At 42.2% G+C, this 19,151-nt stretch overlaps 1 protein-coding gene across 1 annotated transcript in view; it reads left to right on the top strand.

Annotated features, from left to right (window-relative positions):
* LOC116303796 (sodium channel protein 1 brain-like) overlaps nucleotides 1–18,453 on the top strand; it is a 30,492-nt gene extending 12,039 nt beyond the window's left edge. The window contains exons 3-23 of the mRNA XM_089024066.1: nucleotides 8,123–8,203; nucleotides 8,507–8,635; nucleotides 8,910–9,001; nucleotides 9,210–9,404; nucleotides 9,499–9,556; nucleotides 9,839–9,983; nucleotides 10,098–10,246; nucleotides 10,776–11,193; nucleotides 11,657–11,845; nucleotides 11,949–12,290; nucleotides 12,477–12,733; nucleotides 12,906–13,146; nucleotides 13,341–13,514; nucleotides 13,609–13,719; nucleotides 13,805–14,068; nucleotides 14,178–14,231; nucleotides 14,302–14,439; nucleotides 14,519–14,632; nucleotides 14,913–15,051; nucleotides 15,819–15,950; nucleotides 16,663–18,453. Of these exons, the coding sequence (XP_088880192.1) occupies nucleotides 8,123–8,203; nucleotides 8,507–8,635; nucleotides 8,910–9,001; nucleotides 9,210–9,404; nucleotides 9,499–9,556; nucleotides 9,839–9,983; nucleotides 10,098–10,246; nucleotides 10,776–11,193; nucleotides 11,657–11,845; nucleotides 11,949–12,290; nucleotides 12,477–12,733; nucleotides 12,906–13,146; nucleotides 13,341–13,514; nucleotides 13,609–13,719; nucleotides 13,805–14,068; nucleotides 14,178–14,231; nucleotides 14,302–14,439; nucleotides 14,519–14,632; nucleotides 14,913–15,051; nucleotides 15,819–15,950; nucleotides 16,663–18,266 (5,026 nt within the window). The 3' untranslated portion in view covers nucleotides 18,267–18,453. The remainder of the gene's footprint in view (nucleotides 1–8,122; nucleotides 8,204–8,506; nucleotides 8,636–8,909; nucleotides 9,002–9,209; nucleotides 9,405–9,498; nucleotides 9,557–9,838; nucleotides 9,984–10,097; nucleotides 10,247–10,775; nucleotides 11,194–11,656; nucleotides 11,846–11,948; nucleotides 12,291–12,476; nucleotides 12,734–12,905; nucleotides 13,147–13,340; nucleotides 13,515–13,608; nucleotides 13,720–13,804; nucleotides 14,069–14,177; nucleotides 14,232–14,301; nucleotides 14,440–14,518; nucleotides 14,633–14,912; nucleotides 15,052–15,818; nucleotides 15,951–16,662) is intronic.
* The last annotated feature ends 698 nt before the right edge of the window (nucleotides 18,454–19,151 follow it).

Raw genomic sequence — 19,151 nt, 5'->3', positions numbered from 1 at the left:
TACAATTCCTGCACACGCTCTTTTAACCGATCTATTTCTTCCCTTTGTATTTCTATGGTGTTTTTTTTTATCCTTTGCGTCGGCGGTCATTCTTCTTACTGCTTCCACTGGTTCCATCTATATATGAATCCAGATCACATGCCTTGTAATGCTCTGATAGTAGGACCCACCGGCTGCGGAAAGACCCAGTTCATCGTGGAGCAGCTATTAGGACCCTTTAGATACCGTTTCGACTACATCGTGCTATTATGCCCCACCTACGTGAATAACCGCACCTGGGAAGGCATAGGAGTGAAAGATGACGACTTCTTTGTGGACATATTGGACCCTAATGAGTTATCCAACCATTTGAAGTTCTGGCACAAACAATTCCCTAAAGATACACAGACCTTACTCATACTGGATGACATTGCCTGTGGGGACGACGTAAAAAAGCGCACCTCCGAATTAGTGAAGCTCGCTTTCAGCGGCAGACATGACAATATTAGTGTTTGGTTGCTCTCGCAGCAGCTTACCAGTGTCTCTAAACCCTTCAGGGAAAACATAGGCTCCCTGGTCGTATTTTATACACCCAGTAAGTCTGACCTGGAAACCATCTTAAGCGACTACGGCGGTGAGATATCCAAGGAACAGTTGCATGAATACATGCGGCATTTAAAGACGCATCAACATTCCAAGATGATCTTCTCTTTGAGGTTTCCGTATTCAATAAAGATCTCAGATCTTTAACTCCTAATGTATATGGAGATTGAGCAGCTCTTAGATGAAGTCCCCACACAGTTAGACGAAAGTAACCTCAAGGAACAACTCAACATCCTTGTGTCTTCGGGGAAGTGTAAAGAAATGATAGGCAAGGAACTTACCCATGAGCAAGTTAACAAGTTGTCAGAAGAGGAAGTCAAAAAGTTCCATAAGAGGTACGAGGCTGCCCTTGCAAGTAAGACCACGGACGCCGTCGCAGACTCCGCTATCCGACTTGCGACTAAATTGCTTGGATTTGCACTGCCCATAGACGATGTGGATCAACTACGGAAGGACATAAGTGAGGACTATGTCATTGCCCAAGAACTTAAAATAACCTGCGGGTGGTTGTCTTTGAAGTGCGGTAAGTTAATGGCAGTAGCCTCTGCGGCACTTCACGTAGCTCAGCACGTCGACTTGAAGGAGGTACTAGGTTCCTTCGGAACATCTTGGAAGGACTTCAAGAAGGATAGAGAAGTCGAAAAGGTCTTCCAGGCAGCACTTGCTGATGATCAAGTCGCCTCAAGTACTTAGTCAAGTCATTGTCAAGTCGTCCTTAAGTACTTAGTCAAGTCGTCCTTAAGTCGTCTTAAGTACTTAGTCAAGTACTTAGTCAAGTCATTGTCAAGTACTTAGTCAAGTCATCCTTAAGTACTTAGTCAAGTCATTGTCAAGTCGTCTTAAGTACTTAGTCAAGTCATTGTCAAGTACTTAGTCAAGTCGTCTTAAGTCATTCTCAAGTACTTAGTCAAGTCATTGTCAAGTCGTCCTTAAGTACTTAATCAAGTCATCCTTAAGTCATTGTCAAGTCGCCGTCAAGTTATTATCAAGTCCTTCAAGTCCTTAGATATAAGATGAGTGGCACCGAAGAACAACCTCAGGAGGAGCAGAAGATTACCAAGCCTAAATCTGCAGGCAGAGTTGCCGCGGGTAAGAAGCTCGCGGAGATGAACAGGAAGAACAAAGCCAAAAAAGAAGAAAAGGTGGAGGACGAAAGCGAATCCTTTATTAATCCCGGCTACGTCATTGGCGCGATAGGAATTGCTATAGCAGCAGGCAGCCTTTACTTACAATGGCGGGCTACGAAGCCAGAAGTAAAGTGGGAGGCCCCAACATATCACGCACCTGTGGAGGTTAGAAAAAGCAAAATCCCTGAAATGGAATGACCTTCTCGCTTTGTAATATAATGTCGACTGCATTGTTGAAAACTGTTGAAGAGGCAGCTATCATTACTTCTATTGTTGCTGGTATTGGTTGGGTTGGTAAGAAAGTGCTCAAAGAAGACTTTACTGAAGACCCAAGCAAGAGCTTCGCTAATTTCGCTAAAATGACCGCTGCCGTTGGCGGGGCTATCCTGCTAAAGGATTACCTACGAAAGGAAAAGTACCTGCCAACGGCGTGAAAATCCCTGTGATTTTCTAATATATAATGGTTAGCTTAGTCGCAGGTGGAGTTATTGCAGCTTTAGCATTTACAGGAGCTAATTATGGTGGTAGATATCTGGATAAATTAGTTAGCGGTGATAAAAACGCAGAATCTAACGCCGAAAGAAAAAGGCACGACTTAGCGCTATAGAAATATCAGCGGGACGTGGCGGCTTGGAATAAAAAAAGACAAGCCTACAGGGATTGGTTGGATAAGAATTACCAAGACAAAATGCAGGCGGATAAGAACTTCGAAAACACAGACTACGCCTTCAAACTTTATTCGCAGGCGCACCCAACAGTGGTGTTAAAGAAGCCTGACTTTAAGAATTACTACCAACCTTCTAAGAAACAAAAAAATAGTGAGTTGGTCTTCGTAGGAGTCGCAGGGCTGGCAGGAGGCGTGGCCTTGGCGTATCTAATATAATGATCGTCTTTTTGGAAAGCGACAAGAATAACTTTACCACTTATCTGAATCCTCCCATCCGCGCGGAAAGGGTTCGGTTGGTTAGTTGCTCTTTGTACAATTCTTGGTATAATTTGATTGGCGGCTTTGTCGTTGTGAATGCCAACAAACCAAAGTTGCCAGATTCCCATTACACCCCCATAACACTGGCTAAGGAGCTAGCAAAGCATGGATATACTCTTACCACAGGATTACCCCATGAAATGACATTTAAGAAAAATAATGGGAGCGTCAATTTAAAGGACAGTTCATTGGTAGAACTCCTGGGCCTTACTAGTACCACAATAAATAGCGGTACTACATATGATGTAAAATGGAAAGTCGCATCCTCTTACGAAGTCTATTGCGACTTGGTCCATAGTTACAACAATGGAGAAAAGTCTTCTCTTATGTCCAAGTTTCTACCCAAAGGTAATCCATTTGACCTGGTAGAATACACCCCCATTTCTTTGAGCTATGATTTATCTAATTTAGTAGAAAGCATAAACATCACCATTAAAGTGGACGGAAAGACGGTGGATTTCAATGGACGTCAAATCAATCTTGTTTTGGAATTCATATAATGGGCCGCGTAGAGGACAAACTCAAAAGGATTTACTATGGACCCGAAGGCTATTGGAAAGGAGCGTCAGCTATCAAGAAACTCGCGACCGCGGCCAGGGTATCAGATGAAACGGCTAAGAACTGGTTGAAAAAACAAACCCTCTGGCAGGTTTATCTTCCCGTGCCCAAGTACATTCCCAGGCCCAGCTTTACCGTAAATACCCCTAATGAAGTTCATCAGGCGGATTTGCTTTTCTTACCGCACGACAAGGTGAGAAGAAAGACCTATAAATACGCTTTGACCGTAGTTGATATCGCAAGCAGATACAAGGACGCCGAACCCATAACCAGCAAGGATTCTGGGGAAGTCGCAGAAGCCCTAGGTAGGATTTATAAGCGCGTCTTGAAATGGCCTAAGCTGCTGCAAGTGGATGCGGGGACAGAGTTCATGGGCGTGGTTACTAAGACCCTGAAAGACCACAGCACTAAAATTAGGAGAGCCGAAGCTGAGTACCACAGGGGTCAGAGCATCGTCGAAAGATTTAATAAAACCTTGGCCGAGCGTCTCTTTGGGTACCAGTATTGGAAAGAGCTGGAAGATCCCTCCAAACGCAACAGGGAATGGACTCAGAGGCTCCCCCAGGTCATCGCGGCTTTGAACAACGAGGCGGCCAGGGCTACGGGAATAAAACCCAGGGATGCCATAAAAAAGAAACACGTGGAACACAAGTCCTACGTCAGAAGTTCGAGGGCGGTCTTCCCCCAGGAGAAGAGATTAGGTAATGTCGCGGTACGATATCTCTACGGACCGGGTGAATTAGAAGGAGGATCCAAAAGAGCTACGGATCCTAATTGGTCTTTGGACACTTACCAGATCCGAAGTGCGATAGCTAAGAAGGGTCAGCCCATCTTGTATTATCTTCATGATGGTCCCACACGTGGGTTCGTCATGGAAGAACTGCTTATCGTGTGATGTCCGAATGCTATCGTATGCACTCCGTCATCACACATCCATCGCTTACCGTCAAATGCAGACAGTGACACCTTCTCCTGTGTGACGTTATGTATCTGATGACCATAGCTGCGCAGGCTGTTCATCTTATGCCGCTGTTCCTTGCGTGTTCGTAATACGTTGAGGTAGGACTCGTGCGTAATGTCCTTCTTAACCACGTATTTTTTTACGCCTTTAGCTTTCTTTTCTACACCGTCCAGCTTTAGCACGCTGTACATCTTAGGTTTCAGGCCCACGTATTCCACGATGGGTTTTCCTTTCATCTCGTCCTTCATTTTCCCGATTACTTTCTTGTTTTTAGGGGAGTAAAGAAAGTGATCGCGTGGGTAATCGCTGGTGTCGTATTCATCGATGTCGGGAACACAGTCTTCGTAAATGTCTTCCGTCTGCACCTCTAGTATCAAGGAATCGGTGTCGGTGTATAAGAGGCGGCACTTATCACCGTATTTCGGTTTTAGCTTGTCGTAGTAAAACTCATACATGAGCAGCTTTGATAGGTCTAACACTGTAAACCCCGTGTATACGGGTTTATTCAGGAATAGATTCGCTTTCTTCATGTGAATCACGTAGAAGTTTAACATTTCTACGTATCTAACGAATCCAGGCTGTGACACGTATGCTTCTGCTTCCTCTCTGGTGCTGGCTATCTTTATGCTTACGCGCTTGCGGATGTTCTCTATTGTTCATTAGTTTAAACAGGTTCTTTTCGAAGTCATTCTTTGCCTGCGTACGCTTTTGTGTGTTAAAGTCAATGTAGGAGCGCATCCATGGTTCCTGCGTGAACTTCAAAACGCGATGGATCTTCTTCACGCGTAAGCCGTGGCGCACATAGAACTGCAGGTTGCGGTAATGCACCACGTACTTTCGCTTGTCCATTAGGTTCATCGTTAGCTTCCTGTAGGGTTTGTAGCCAGGACACATTTCCCTCTGCAGCGGACTCAGCTGCTTAAATGGTATTTCTATTGCTTCTGGTGCTAATGGGAACTCATTGTGTGCGTCGTGTAAGTGCTCTGGGTATTCCAGGTCCACCTCCAGCACGTAACCTTTGTCGTCTTCTTTACCTACATTTAGGTAAAACTCTATGGGCTTTATGTTGTCCCATTCGAAGTCGCGTACAGGTAAGTACTGCGACATTGCCCAACCGTAGAGGTTGTTTGCGTCTAAGTAGAATATGTATGTGGTTGGCTTCTCCGGGTCGTACTCCACCGTGGGATTGTTCGCTTTTGCGTATCGTCTGCTGGGTCCGCAAACACCGCCGCGGATACCGTCTTCCATAAAGCGGTACATGTCGTATTCCGTTAGGAGATCCAGTTGCGCGTTTGTCTTCTTTAGCAGCGCACTCCAACTAAGCCCAGGAGCCGTGTAGAAGTTCGCTGGATCCAACCCGTAGTATTCCATTGCCATCTTTCGAAAGCTTTGGAAAACATCTGCGAGCAGCACTACGTCTGAACGTAGGTAGATGTCGTGGTATTCTCCCATATTCTCACAGGAGTACTTTTCCCACACATCTAACGCATGCTGGTACTCCTCGTCCTTTATACCGGACTCGTTTAGGGTGCTGTAGAATCTCTCTTTGGGTGGTAGGGGTTCTTCGAATCGCTCCCAGGAATCCATGTATTCGTATGGGTAGACTCCTTTCCTTTCCGCGCCGTATTGACTGGAAATGGGGAACTCCGTGTTGTATTTAACCAAGTTTGCTAAGGAGTCCGCCATGAACTGCTGTGAGTCTAAGAACTTCAGCTTGCCTACAGTTACGGACATGTACCTTTCTTTGTTGTTGGGTATGCACTTTACTTCGGAGCCGTCTGTTCCTTGTAAAAGTAAGTGACTGTCGTAACCCCTTAAATTATGAAAGAATACGGGTATTTCCATTTCTGGATCTACTTTGAAGTTTATATTACATTTCCAATGAGCCGCTCCTCTGTATTTACCCGTGATGTGGCAGTGATCTCTAACCTTATCCACATAGAAATCCTCAACAAATGCTTTGTGGCAGTGAATGCAGTGCGTGGAGGGCTTTCCCGGCTTCTCACCTTTCTTAGCATACTTCCCGCATTTAAAATGAGCTTCTCCTAAATACTTTCCATCTTCATCCCACGCTTTCTTGGCTCGTCTTCCAAACTGAAGAAGCGTATGTTGACAAATGTGGCATTTCTTTGCCTTGGTAAAAGCATCCTGGTTCTCTTTGGTAAATACCATCTTCTTTGGGCGTCTTAATTGTTCTCTTATCTCTTCCTCCTCTTCTCGCAATGCTTCTAGAAACTTATTAGCTGCGTTCTTACCTCGGTAAATTGCAGGAGGGTCGGCCTTACCATCTGATCTGACTACTATGTAACCAAAGGAGCAGATCTCGTGTAATCCCACCTTATTCGTGGCACCACTTTTCTGCTCTTCCTTAGTTATCAACGCTTCAAAGTCTGCATATATCACGTAAGGCACCTGCATCTGCTTTTGATGGTCTGAGTAGGATAGGTTCTTATCTGTGGGCATCTGGATCCGTTGCGCCACTTCTTCGACTCCGCGACATATTTCGTCGTGTTCCTTTAGAGCTTTAACGCTGGTAAAGGATAACAAACAACAGTCGCAGAAGTATTTCTTGCCTTTGTGTTTGGTGTGTCTGTAAAATAGTCTGCTAACATGTTTGACCCACGAATAATGTCCGCCGTGGTAGAAAAGGTGTATTCGTTCTCCTTTACTCTTTGACAGCACTAGTGGCACTATCGTTTGGTCTCTGACTCCGTAAACGTTAATTGCTAGGTCATTTTCCTGCTCGAATATGGGGATGTCTATCAACTGCATGGGAAATTCCACACCATCCCACTCCAAATCATCTGTTGGGTACTTGCTTGGTCTACATGGATCCTTATCTACTGGATACAGTGCGGATCGTATTGCCCACATAAAGCAGCGGTTGTCGTCATTCTTTACGTTAACGATTGCCTTCTTCCTTTCTACCCACACCGGCAGGGGCACGTAACTTCCTCCTCGTATTGGTACGTACCTTGCCATGCTAACCTCCATACCTTCTACCTCCTCTACTGTCCAACCCGATCCTTCTTTCGTGTAGTTAGACAGCGACTCCATTATTGCTTCTAAGGCTTCACTGAGTGACCTATCCAGATTCGTGGATTCTAATATCACTAACGACTTTGATCGCAACATTGCTGTCGTCATTACCTCGTCTTTTGACAAACTTACTTCTACCATTATACTCGCTTTCAGGGCTCCTAATTCTTCTATACCTTTTCGAAGCGTTCTCTTGACCTTCCTTTCTGACTGACGCCAAAACTGTCTAACGTCAATCTCACCGTTACCGGGTATTGACACCGTTTCGAAATTGCTTTGGGATTCCATCTATATAATAGGAAATATCTTATACCTAATTCCAGACCCTTTTCAGATCGTCGTAGTCATACTCACAATCCTGACAATGCCAAAACAATTTAACCTTAGTCTCAAACTTCTTACCACATCCACAATCATAGCTGCTCATACATTTCGTCTTCATCTTTAAATGCTTCTTCAAGTCCACTTCTTTCTTAAAAGTTCTCTTACAATCTTCGCACTCCATATATAGACTAACATATTTTACATAGACGCGGGATGCGGGTAATCGCGGTACGAATCGAGGGGGGTACTTTAGACGGGTAATCCTCCGGTGGTCGTTGCGCTGGAACCCCCATCCCCTATACTACTGCAGAAGGATTTAATCGCCGTCAGGTCCGAAGTCCATACGACGCCCCAGCTCTGCGGATGTCTCGGGGGTATGGCACGAAGGCACTATTTTCCCCCCGTATTTTTGAATTAACTATCGAATTTCTGACGTCGGTAGACGTGGGTTCGAATCCCACCGTATCCATATGAGATTTATTTATTTTTACACCATTTTTTTCTGTGTATATAGGAGTATTTTCTTTACACGAATTACAACAATAGATATTTTGAAATTTTCGTAATTGTCATTATTCTTGTCAACTGCATCTTCCTTGCGCTTGACCATCCACCTGAGCAAGCCGAGTAAGTATCATCACGTGGTCTGAATGTCATGTGGTCTGAATGTCACGTGGTCTGAATGTCACGTGGTCTGACGGTCACGTGGTCTGACGGTCACGTGACATGATTGCAGAAGATTTCTCCAGCGTAGCCTCGCATTCAAGCGTTTCAGGGCGAGATTACGTAGGTTTAAACAAAGCTTTCCATTCTCATGCGAATGAACATGCATGGCGCCGTGTCATCAAGGTGCATTTGTTGTATGATATACATAATATCGAGTGATATGATTATATTCCTTGTTTTCCTATATCATTACACTTCGTGCAGGTATGTATTTGCAGCCATCTATACCCTGGAGATGTTTCTCAAGATCATCGCCAAAGGGTTTGTTCTCCATTCGTATGCATATCTACGAGACAGTTGGAACCTCCTTGACTTCTTCGTGGTTATCATGGGGTGAGAAAAACTACTCATTTATTCATTTCTATTATCTAAAAACACTCGCGTCCTTAAATGAATGAAATACAAACATATGGCATCTAGGAGCGTAAAGCGATGAGTTTGTTTAAGTTCTTTAGTAGAGGCTTGACTGGAATTGACACAACACATCTAAGTTTTGCAGACAAGTGTCAGCACCAAACCATGCTTTCATTAGTGCAAAACAGATTGAATAATGAAATTCTTTTGCAAGTGAAATAGTTTTCATTGGCTGGCGTCTTTCTTGGCCTAGGTATGTCACTCTAGCCCCCAACATCGCCAATTTCTCTGGAATTCGTACAATAAGAGTTTTGAGAGCCTTGAGGACAATATCAGCCATGAAAGGTAACTATACTGGATATTAAACATTGTCAATGGAGTGGGGTCAGTAGGTGACATTGTCAGGAGAAGGACAGTGAGTGAGGTAGGGTCAGTGGGTGACATTGTCAGGAGAAGGACAGCGAGTGAGGTAGGGTCAGTGGGTGACATTGTCAGGAGAAGGACAGCGAGTGAGTTGCTAAAGAACCCACTTTCATTGCCATGTTCCATGCAGGTTTGAAGGCGATGGTCAACACGTTACTGCGCTCAATGAAGATGCTCAGTGATGTTTTAGTTCTGTTCTTGTTCTTTCTGGCCGTCATGGCTCTCATTGGACTCCAGCTTTTCATCGGTGAATTACGAAACAAATGTGTTCGAGACAAGCCTATCAATGTGAACACTAGTTACCAGGAATATGTCTCGGTGGAAGGTATGATACCTGAACAATTATCGAGTCTTCATAGGCGAACAGCCAGTAAATGCTGTTTTTATCTTGGTTTTTTTTTTTTTTTTTTTGGCTTTAGAAAACTGGTACCTGGTCGATGGCGCGGCTTTGATATGCGGGAACAGTTCTACATCAATGTAAGTAGGTTGGAAGATCAGATCAGGCACTGAGACGTTTGATTGAATGAGCGGGATTCTTTTCTTTTACCCCAAATTTATACCCATTTGAATAATTATGTATGGCGGTGACTAGCTATAATTCGAGTCGCCTAAGTCATAACAGCCTGAGGTAACAATTTCTTGTTTGACAAAAGCCAAAAAGCTATCACTGGTAATGTTAGTCGCGTAATGTAGCATCTTATAAAGGTACAATCAACTCACCCATTAATCGGCTGCCTGTTCATCGTGTTGTTTCTGCAGACCTTGTCCAACTAACTACACGTGTTTGCCACACGTTGGTCCAAACCCTGATGATGGATACACTAACTTTGATAACATCGGTTGGGCACTCGTCATGTCCTTTCAGCTGCTTACTATGGATTACTGGGAAAATCTTTACGATAAAGTAAGAGTAGAATGTTATTCCTAATCTCGCCTGAGGGAGGGAGGGGGGGGGGGGGGAGTTGAAAACTTACTGCAGGTGGCCATGTTACTAACCGTAGAATGGTTGACATTTCAGATCATAGCTGCTGTTGGTGCTGGATATGTTCCTTATTTCATTGCTGCGATATTCTTTTGTTCTTTTTATCTTCTGAACCTGGTTCTTGCTGTGGTTGCTCTATCCTATGAACAAGAGATTAAAGCAGTTGTTAATGAGGTCAGTCAGACGTGATGATGATGATGGTGATGATGTTGATGATGATGGTGATGATGATGGTGATGATGATGTTGACGTTGATGGTGATGGTGATGATAATGGTGATGATGATGATGTTGATGATGGTGATGATGGTGATGGTGATGGTGATGGTGATGATGATGATGATGATGATGACGATGGTGATGGTGATGATGATGATGTTGATGATGATGGTGATGATGATGATGGTGATGATGATGATGATGATGACGTTGATGGTGATGGTGGTGATAATGATATGCAAACGTAATGAGATTTACACATGATAGTAGATGGTGTTGTAATTTATAATACAGCAAATGATTGAAAAGCACAGGAAGACAGGGTGGCGCATAAATAAAGCATATTACACAGAGTAGCTAAAGTATTACAGGCAGAGTATGAATACTGCAAGGATGATAGATGGGGTGTGCCAAAAACACTAGTACTTATGGTGTTTAATTTCAGAACGACTGCCCAATGAGTGTAATCTTCTTTTGTTTCTCAGAGTGTTCAAAGAAGAAAAGAAAAGAAAGTAGCTGTCTCTTACCCAGCAGACGAAGAGACCCTGCGTACCCTGCGTCCCATTGACAACTCTGTCGGTGCGCTGTTACGCGCCATTAAAGCTATGAGACTCGAGCAAGAAGCACAAGCAAAGCAAAGGTCTCACAGCCTGGCCAGGAAAGATTCTGTTCTCAAATCCATCGGTACAAAAGGAACCTTCAAAGATGTTCTCGACGAAAAACTAAAAAATTATTCGTTTACTCAAGATATGCGAAAGTGGCCGAAGTTCCAGCGATTTCTCCTGAAGATGATTGATCACCCTTCTTTTGAACTTGTTGTTAATGCATTCATCCTTGGCAACACTGTTGTCCTTGCTTTATATCATCATGGTATCGACGAGGGTTTCCGTCAAATATTAGATATCCTAAATCTGGTACGCTTGTTTTTTATCTGGAAAGAAAGTGGATTTGTAAATAGAAAAAACCCTGAATGTCTTTAGACCTATCTAATTCCTTTGAGCCTAATATTTTCCCATTTCAATCCCTTGAGAATAAAATTCTTTGTTTGAGTTTTATTTACATCATTGTTACTTCAATGAATAAACAATAATACTCAAGGGAATGACATGTGGTCTGAAGTGAGAAAACAACGAATAATCTGTAATAGTCCTCTTTACCTTGGGCGTAATGTTTTCTCATTTCAGACCACATTTCATCAGTTTAAGAATAAGATTCTTATTCTGCGTTGTATCCATATTCATGTCTTCTCATGTGCAACCTTAAATAAAGAAATGATACTCTAGGGAATGACACGTGGTCTGAAATGAGAAAACATTACGCCCAAGGTAAAGAGGTTTATTGGTGCATTGAAGCTAGACTATTTCGTTTCGTGTGTAGGGTTTCACAGCAATCTTTTTCCTGGAGATGGTCATCAAACTAATGGGTGTTGGTTTTGTGGACTACCTCAAGAGCAGATGGAATCTTTTTGATGGATTCATTGTTATAATGAGTTTAGTTGATACGACTTTTGAGTTGGCCAAGTTTCGTGAGTCAGCAGGGACGAGTATCTTTAGAACATTTCGTTTGGTAAGTAACCCAATGCTAAAACCATTGTATGGATTCTTGTATACCACGGACAAGCAACCAATCAGAAAGCAGTCTAATCATTTGATTCGGATGATTTTTTCAGGTTCGTATAATGAAGTTGGCACAGTCTTGGAAGACCATGGGGAAGCTGCTTGCAACCATCTCTAATAGTGTTGGTCCAATTGGTAACATAACACTTATCCTGGTTCTTATTATCTACATTTTTGCCGTTTTGGGTGTGAAAATGTTTGGCAACACGTACACTCAACAAGTCTTTCCTGATGGGATTCCAAGGTGGAATTTCAAAGACTTCTGGCATTCATTCATGGTGGTGTTTAGGATCTTGTGTGGCGAGTGGATTGAACCTCTCTGGGACTGCATGAAGGCAACTAATCCCGGCGCCATTTTGTTCTTCATTCCCGCATTTGTTATTGGAAACTTTATCGTAAGTATTTTCCATGAGCCTCTTGGGGAAATCTACGCTCACTAGCCTCTGAGGAGAGAGATGAGCCATAATGTCTGCCGTCAATATACTGCGTGTGACTACTGTGTTAAACATACCACCAAACAGTTTCTCTCGTCGTTACTCGCAAGTCATTACTATAGACGTACTCTCCTGTTGTTTCCACAGGTATTAAACTTATTTCTAGCTTTATTACTGAACGCGTTTGACAGCGAAGATGATGACGATGACAATGGCAGCGAGGAGTCAGATGATGAAAATAACGAACCACTCTTACAAATGTTGAAGAGAAAGCTCACGACCACGCGGCAATGGGTGGTACCGTTAAAACAAGAAGAGAACCTGCATGCGACGAACGGCTCGGCAAAGAATGAAGTGAACACGATAACTGACAAGAAAGTATCGTTGACATCAAGGACAAAGCAGCCTCAGATGATAACTTCAGTTGTATCGGAGGGAGGTAGGAGAAGCAAAAGGGCAACTGTAAGCTTTTTAAGCTTTCTTAATGACATTTTAAAGTAATTAACACTGAAGTTGAATTTGAGAAGAATACTGACATGTTTATATATTAACAGGCAGCACAGCTGCAATAGACAGTACTGGTGAACTTGGGACAAACAACAAGAAATCTGCTGGACTTAGTACAAAAAAGAAACGACCCGAAGGAGAGATAGTTATCACAGAGTGTTTCCCCGAGTTCCTGATGGCGCCATTCGACTGCTTGCCGTGGACGTGTTTCTGGTGGTTGCGACTCAGAGGTCGCGTACGTTGGTTTGTGGAGCATCGTTACTTTGAATGGTTTATTCTTTCACTGGTGTTCATCAGTAGCCTTGTATTGGTAAGAAAGGATGCAGATTTACTATGACTCTGAAGGGCTTTTGATACATCGTGACGGTGTCGTGTCCTATCGTGACGCTGTCGTGTCCCATCGTGACGGTGTCGTGTCATATCGTGACGCTGTCGTGTCCTAGCATTTTGATTGGAGAATCACCGCAAAAATCTCACTCGTTTTTCGTTTCTTTTTTCTTGCAGGTTTTCGAGGACGTTCACTTGAAAGACAAACCCAGACTAGCTTTCATTCTAGACACCTTGAATTACATCTTTGCTATTATTTTTGCCATCGAGTTTGTTCTGAAGATAATAGGTATTGGGGTTGTCGAGTTTTTCTCTTCGTTCTGGAATTTTCTGGACGCATTCATCGTCGCGGTAAGCTCAGTTTTAAGTTAATATCCCTGAATTGCTTCAGAATGTGTGATAGTAAGAGTCACTGAAACTGCGGGTATGATTTTGTATTTGGTAGATCTCCGTAGCATGCATCGTGCAAGATAAGAATCTTTCAGTCTTTCGTTCTTTGAGGACAGTCCCTGCGCTTCGACCCTTGAGAGCTGTATCAAGGCTTGAAGGCATGAAGGTTTGTACAAAATAACACATTCTATATTTGATCGTAGTTCGTTTTCAGATCACCTCAATAACACATGTCAATGGATATGTTGCAGGTGGTTGTCAACGCCCTGTTTGCAGCTATTCCTGGTATTGCAAACGTCCTTCTGGTATCCCTTCTCTTCTGGTTAATCTTCTCTATACTTGGTGTTCAGTTATTTGCTGGCACGTTCTTCAAGTGTGTGGATAATGACGGTAACCGGCTGCCAGTCAGCGAGACCAATAATATGACTGAATGTCTGGATAAAGGATACAGTTGGGAAAACTCAAATATTAACTTTGATAACGTCATCAATGGATTTCTGGCACTGTTCCAAGTGGTAATGAGACACGATAAAGCAGATAATAATTATTGATTAATCATTGACCGGGTTTGTCAATAATCCTTAGATCGAAGAAATAATAACTGCATTTTTTTTAATTTGGCAGGCAACGTTTGAAGGCTGGATGGAAGTGATGAACGACGCTGTTGATTCAAGAGGGGTAATAGTAATAATAATATCATATGTGTTACCTTTCAGATTAACATTCCCTTTCTGTCTTTTTTACTCAGGTGAACCTTCAGCCTGAAGATGAGTATAATTTTGGTGCCTACACGTACTTTGTTATCTTCATCATCATCGGAGCGTTCTTCGTGCTCAACCTCTTCGTTGGTGTCATCATTGATAACTTTAATACTCTGAAACGAAAGGCAAGTATCATTGTAAAGCCCGATAAAACGAGCTGCTAGGTGTTGTGTCATGATTCGATCTGTGTTTGTATATTAACAGTATGACGAGATGAGTGGGATGGGTATGTTACTAACAGACTCTCAAAGAAAGTGGGTGGACATGTTAAAAGATGCCGCCAAGAGAAAAGCACCTTCACAAGCAATGAGACCACAGGTATATCAACAACTGGTTTTCTTTCTCAATTAATCCACAACGAATCACAAATATAAGGTAGCACAATAATGATAATACAGTGTTCAATAGTTTGTTAGAATGAGGCTTTCACAACCGATTTCTCGTTGATCTATTTATCACCTTAGTCGTTCAACATGTCGGCATTGTTGTAAGTCATTTAACCTTCTTAGAGAACGATTTACACGTTTCTATGGTTACAGAATTGTTGTAAGTCATTTAACCTTCTTAGAGAATGACTGACATGCTTCTATGATTACAGGATTGCCTTTGTGGTATTTTATTCGACATAATCACGGGAACAGCATTCGAGATCACGTTGCTAGGGTTGATCATCTGCAACATGCTCATCATGATGTTCCAGCATTACAACCAATCAGATGAGTTTTCTGACGTCATGAATATCCTTTTAAACGCTATATGAACTGCACTGGAACCTAACTGTGTTCCGCCTTCAACCAATCAACAAAAGGCACAAAAACTAACAACAGCCAATAAAAATGCTTTAGTACGAGAAAGCTTGCTTAGTGTCACATGCTTGCAATGCACCATTCATACAACACGACACTCACCTATTAGTCAAATCCAACTAGTGGTCTATCATCAATGCTGCGTTCTGATTGGATGAGCTACTACTGGACTATAAGTTATAGCCTACTAGTAGTCTATCATCAATGCTGCGTTCTGATTGGATGAGCTACTACTGGACTATAAGTTATAGCCTACTAGTGGTCTATCATCAATGCTGCGTTCTGATTGGATGAGCTACTACTGGGCTATAAGTTATAGCCTACTAGTAGTCTATCATCAATGCTGCGTTCTGATTGGATGAGCTACTACTAGGCTATAAGTTATAACCTACTAGTAGTCTATCATCAATGCTGCGTTCTGATTGGATGAGCTACTACTGGGCTATAAGTTATAGCCTACTAGTAGTGAAAAGTGCTTTGAAGACCAAAACATTAAATTTAACTTTAATTCAAGACTTGTTTGTATCTATATATTTGACCGTCTAGTTGGATTTGACTAAAACAATTCACAATTCTCACCCTCAAGGCATACGAGTCAATAGGCTATTCGGGGTCGAGGACTTCTGAGCCACACAAAGTCTAGAATGCTTATCTTGATATTTTCCTTAACTAGTGTCGTGTGGCTGCGCGGCGAATACAAAACTTCAATCGCTTCTTCACAGCGGTCTTCGTCATAGAACTCCTAGCCAAACTCATGGCTCTTCGTATTTATTACTTCAAGAAAGCATGGAATATCTTTGACTGTATTATTGTGGTCTTCTCTTGCGTCGGTAGGTACTTTCAAATGGCTTCCACGGAGAACCAATCAGAAAACACCAAACGTTATTTCATTGAACCACAATGCTAAAGTGAGATGAGTGGCGCGTGGTCATCAATTCCTGTGTATAACAAGACAATATTTCATTGAACCACAATGCTAAAGTGAGATGAGTGGCGCGTGGTCATCAATTCCTGTGTATAACAAGAGCCAGGTTTTCTCCACGTTCTCCAGTTGTCATCCCTACATAAAACTTAACATGAGATTTATTAACAATAGACGACTTGCACTTACAGGTCACGTGACCCTACCTCCCTTAAAACGAGCAGTTTTGTCAGAGTATAAAACAGAAATGAACAGAACATCTCGGCATTAGTAGGGAGGCGGAGTCTCAGCTCATAATAAGCGAAACAGGAGGAATGGTATTACATATAAAATTAAATGTTTTATAAGGATTTGTATGGGGAAATGCGCTGGATGGCAAAAGCTTACCAGCCAACACTTTTCCCATACACATCCCTGTAAAATATTTGATTTTAAATTTAATGTCATTTATCCTATAGTCAACATTTCGAGCTGAACCTTTGCCCTTTTACTAAATTCAAGGTGCTGTTTTCATTTCTGGAGTTCATTTTGACTCATTTGCTCGTTTTAAGGGGATGGGGTCACGTGACCCGTTAGTGCAAGTCATCTATTGTCCAACCCATTCCTCCTTATTTTTGTAGGCCTTTACTTCGATGAAGTATCCGCCAAGGACAAAGCAATTGGAAACCCAAGTCTTCTTCGCGTCATACGAATCTTCAGAGTTGCGAGGCTTCTTCGTCTTCTTGAGTTTGCTAAAGGAGTTCGTCAACTCCTTGTCGCTTTGGTGATATCTTTACCTGCCCTGCTAAACATAGGGACATTGTTATTTCTTGTTATCTTCATCTTCGCCATCATTGGCATGTCCGCATTTGGTCACGTCAAGCAGCAAGGCAGTATTGACGAGAACGTGAACTTCCAAACGTTTGGAAACTCAATGATGTTATTGTTTCGTTTGTCCACGGGTGCTGGTTGGAATGACATCTTGGAATCTCTCATGGTTCAACCGCCGATTTGTGATCTTAATTTCGGCGAAGACTTACCAAATGGTGACTGCGGGTTTCCTTTTGGAGCGATTATGTACTTAGTGTCCTATATTATAATAGTGTATCTAATCGTTGTTAATATGTACATTGCTATCATTCTGGAGAACGTCAACCGTGCTCAGGAGACTGCGGATTGTATCGTTAATAAAGATGACATAGATGCTTTTTATGATAAGTGGGAAACACTTGTAGAAGGTGGAAAACAATATGTTTCGGCTCACAGACTTTCTGATCTCGTGGCAAATTTAAACGATAAGTTTAAAATACCTCAACCAAATGTGCAACAGTTAGCTCTCCTAGAAATTCCTATTCGGATTGGTGAAAGAATCCATTGCTTTGACCTTCTTAAAGCTCTTGTAAGACGGTTATTAGCTCAGCAAGGAGAGTCTCCAGAGACGTTTGATCAAATAGCAGTTCGACTTGAAGCTCAGTTTAAAAAATCTTTCAACAAGAAAATGTTGTCTCCCACAGGGATTAAACTGGAAAGTCAAGACGATGCAGTTGCCTGTGCCCTGCACAAAGCGACGCGACTGTTCGAACGCAAGCGAGACACTCGACGTGAACAGCTAATGATGCTTCGGGAAATCGACAAGCGACGAGCTGCCGCAGCTGATTTTCTTAACGGCAATTCAATAGAAGACTATGAGTCGTTTTTAGACGATTCAGATCTCGACAAGGAATCTTTATCATACCATATCATGTTAAAAAACAAGCTTTTTGGATCAGGTTATTTTGATCAGAAGAATCGAGCGCGATTTGAGAACAGTAATCGAAGATATGAATTAACATATAGTAGTTACAATGGTGGAGAATCCAGAAACAGCCGTGTTTTCGGGTCATTCAGAGAAAATTCTTACAGTGAATATAATGGAGACGCAGGGTATAACTGCGATAGTCGTACATACGAGTCGTTTAGAGAAATAGACTACAATGAGTATCGTACTGATGGAGGAGAAGTCTTATATCACAGTAGTAATGGTATATATGGCTCACATAGTGACTATGCTAATGAAGAAGATGAACCTCGATATGGTAACAGGATATACGGATCACCTAGAGAAAGCACTTGTAATGACAATAGCTGTAATGGTGGAGATGTCCCGTACTGTAGTAATGGTCGCATATTCGGCTCGCGGAGAGAAAGTACTGATGGTGATTATAATGTCGATGGTGGAGGGGGCAATTGGCAGATAACAATATAGTATTCACCCAGGATGAGGCTAAACAATCCTCTTGATATATCACGACAGCAGCGGAACGACGACATGTAGCAGAAGCGCACATGACTTCATTGTACATTCTCGTTTTATTAGCGGAACTTTAGTTATATGTGGTTCCAATTTTTGTAGAATTTTAGAATGATATTGTAATAAATTTTTTCTACAAACATTTCCAAAGCTTGTATTCAATCAAGAGAATAGTCCCCTTCACAGTTCTCCGCGCTATCTTGAAATGTAGCCGTGCCTTTGCATCGAAGCGAGACGAACGGTAAGCTTGCAATGATAGAGACCTCTTTTTAACACCTTGGACAATAATTTACACGTCTCTATCATTGCAAGCTCACCGTTCGTCTCGCTTCGATGCAAAGGCACGGCTACCTTTCAAGATAGGTGCAGGGAACTGTGAAGGGGACTATTGCTGTGCGCATGTTAGGTGAATTGATCGCGGAGAACCCTAAAAAGTGGGGGGCCTAAGATTGGAAAGTATAAGAGACTTAGTATGGAAAAGAAGAAACATGTATTGTGGGGGGGAGGGGGAGGGAGGGTTCCCATGGCAGGTGTACCTGAAAAATGTTCTGCTGTAAGATAAAATATCTTTGAATAACAAGTATTGTTTTGCTGATTTGATCTTTAATAACACACTTTAATAAAACACTTTACAACAATTAATCAAGTTATATAAATTCGCGAAGAATTAGAAAGTTGATATTTCATGTCACACAGGAAACCCACACGTTCTTTTGTTCATTCTGAATCATTTTGTATAACAATAAGTAAATAGTTATCGCAGTCAAGTTAGCAAAGCATTTCATGTTTCAGCAAATTGCTGTAAAAGATTTCTTTAAAAAAGAATATGTTTTAATAAAC

This window comes from Actinia tenebrosa, unplaced genomic scaffold (genome assembly GCF_029948245.1).
Source record: "Actinia tenebrosa isolate PJP-AT-01 unplaced genomic scaffold, QUT_ActTen_1.0 PGA_scaffold8__29_contigs__length_14323225, whole genome shotgun sequence".
NCBI classification, from domain to species: Eukaryota; Metazoa; Cnidaria; class Anthozoa; order Actiniaria; family Actiniidae; genus Actinia; species Actinia tenebrosa.
Note: the sequence above shows the minus strand (reverse complement) of the source record. Positions and strands in the feature narration are given on the sequence as shown.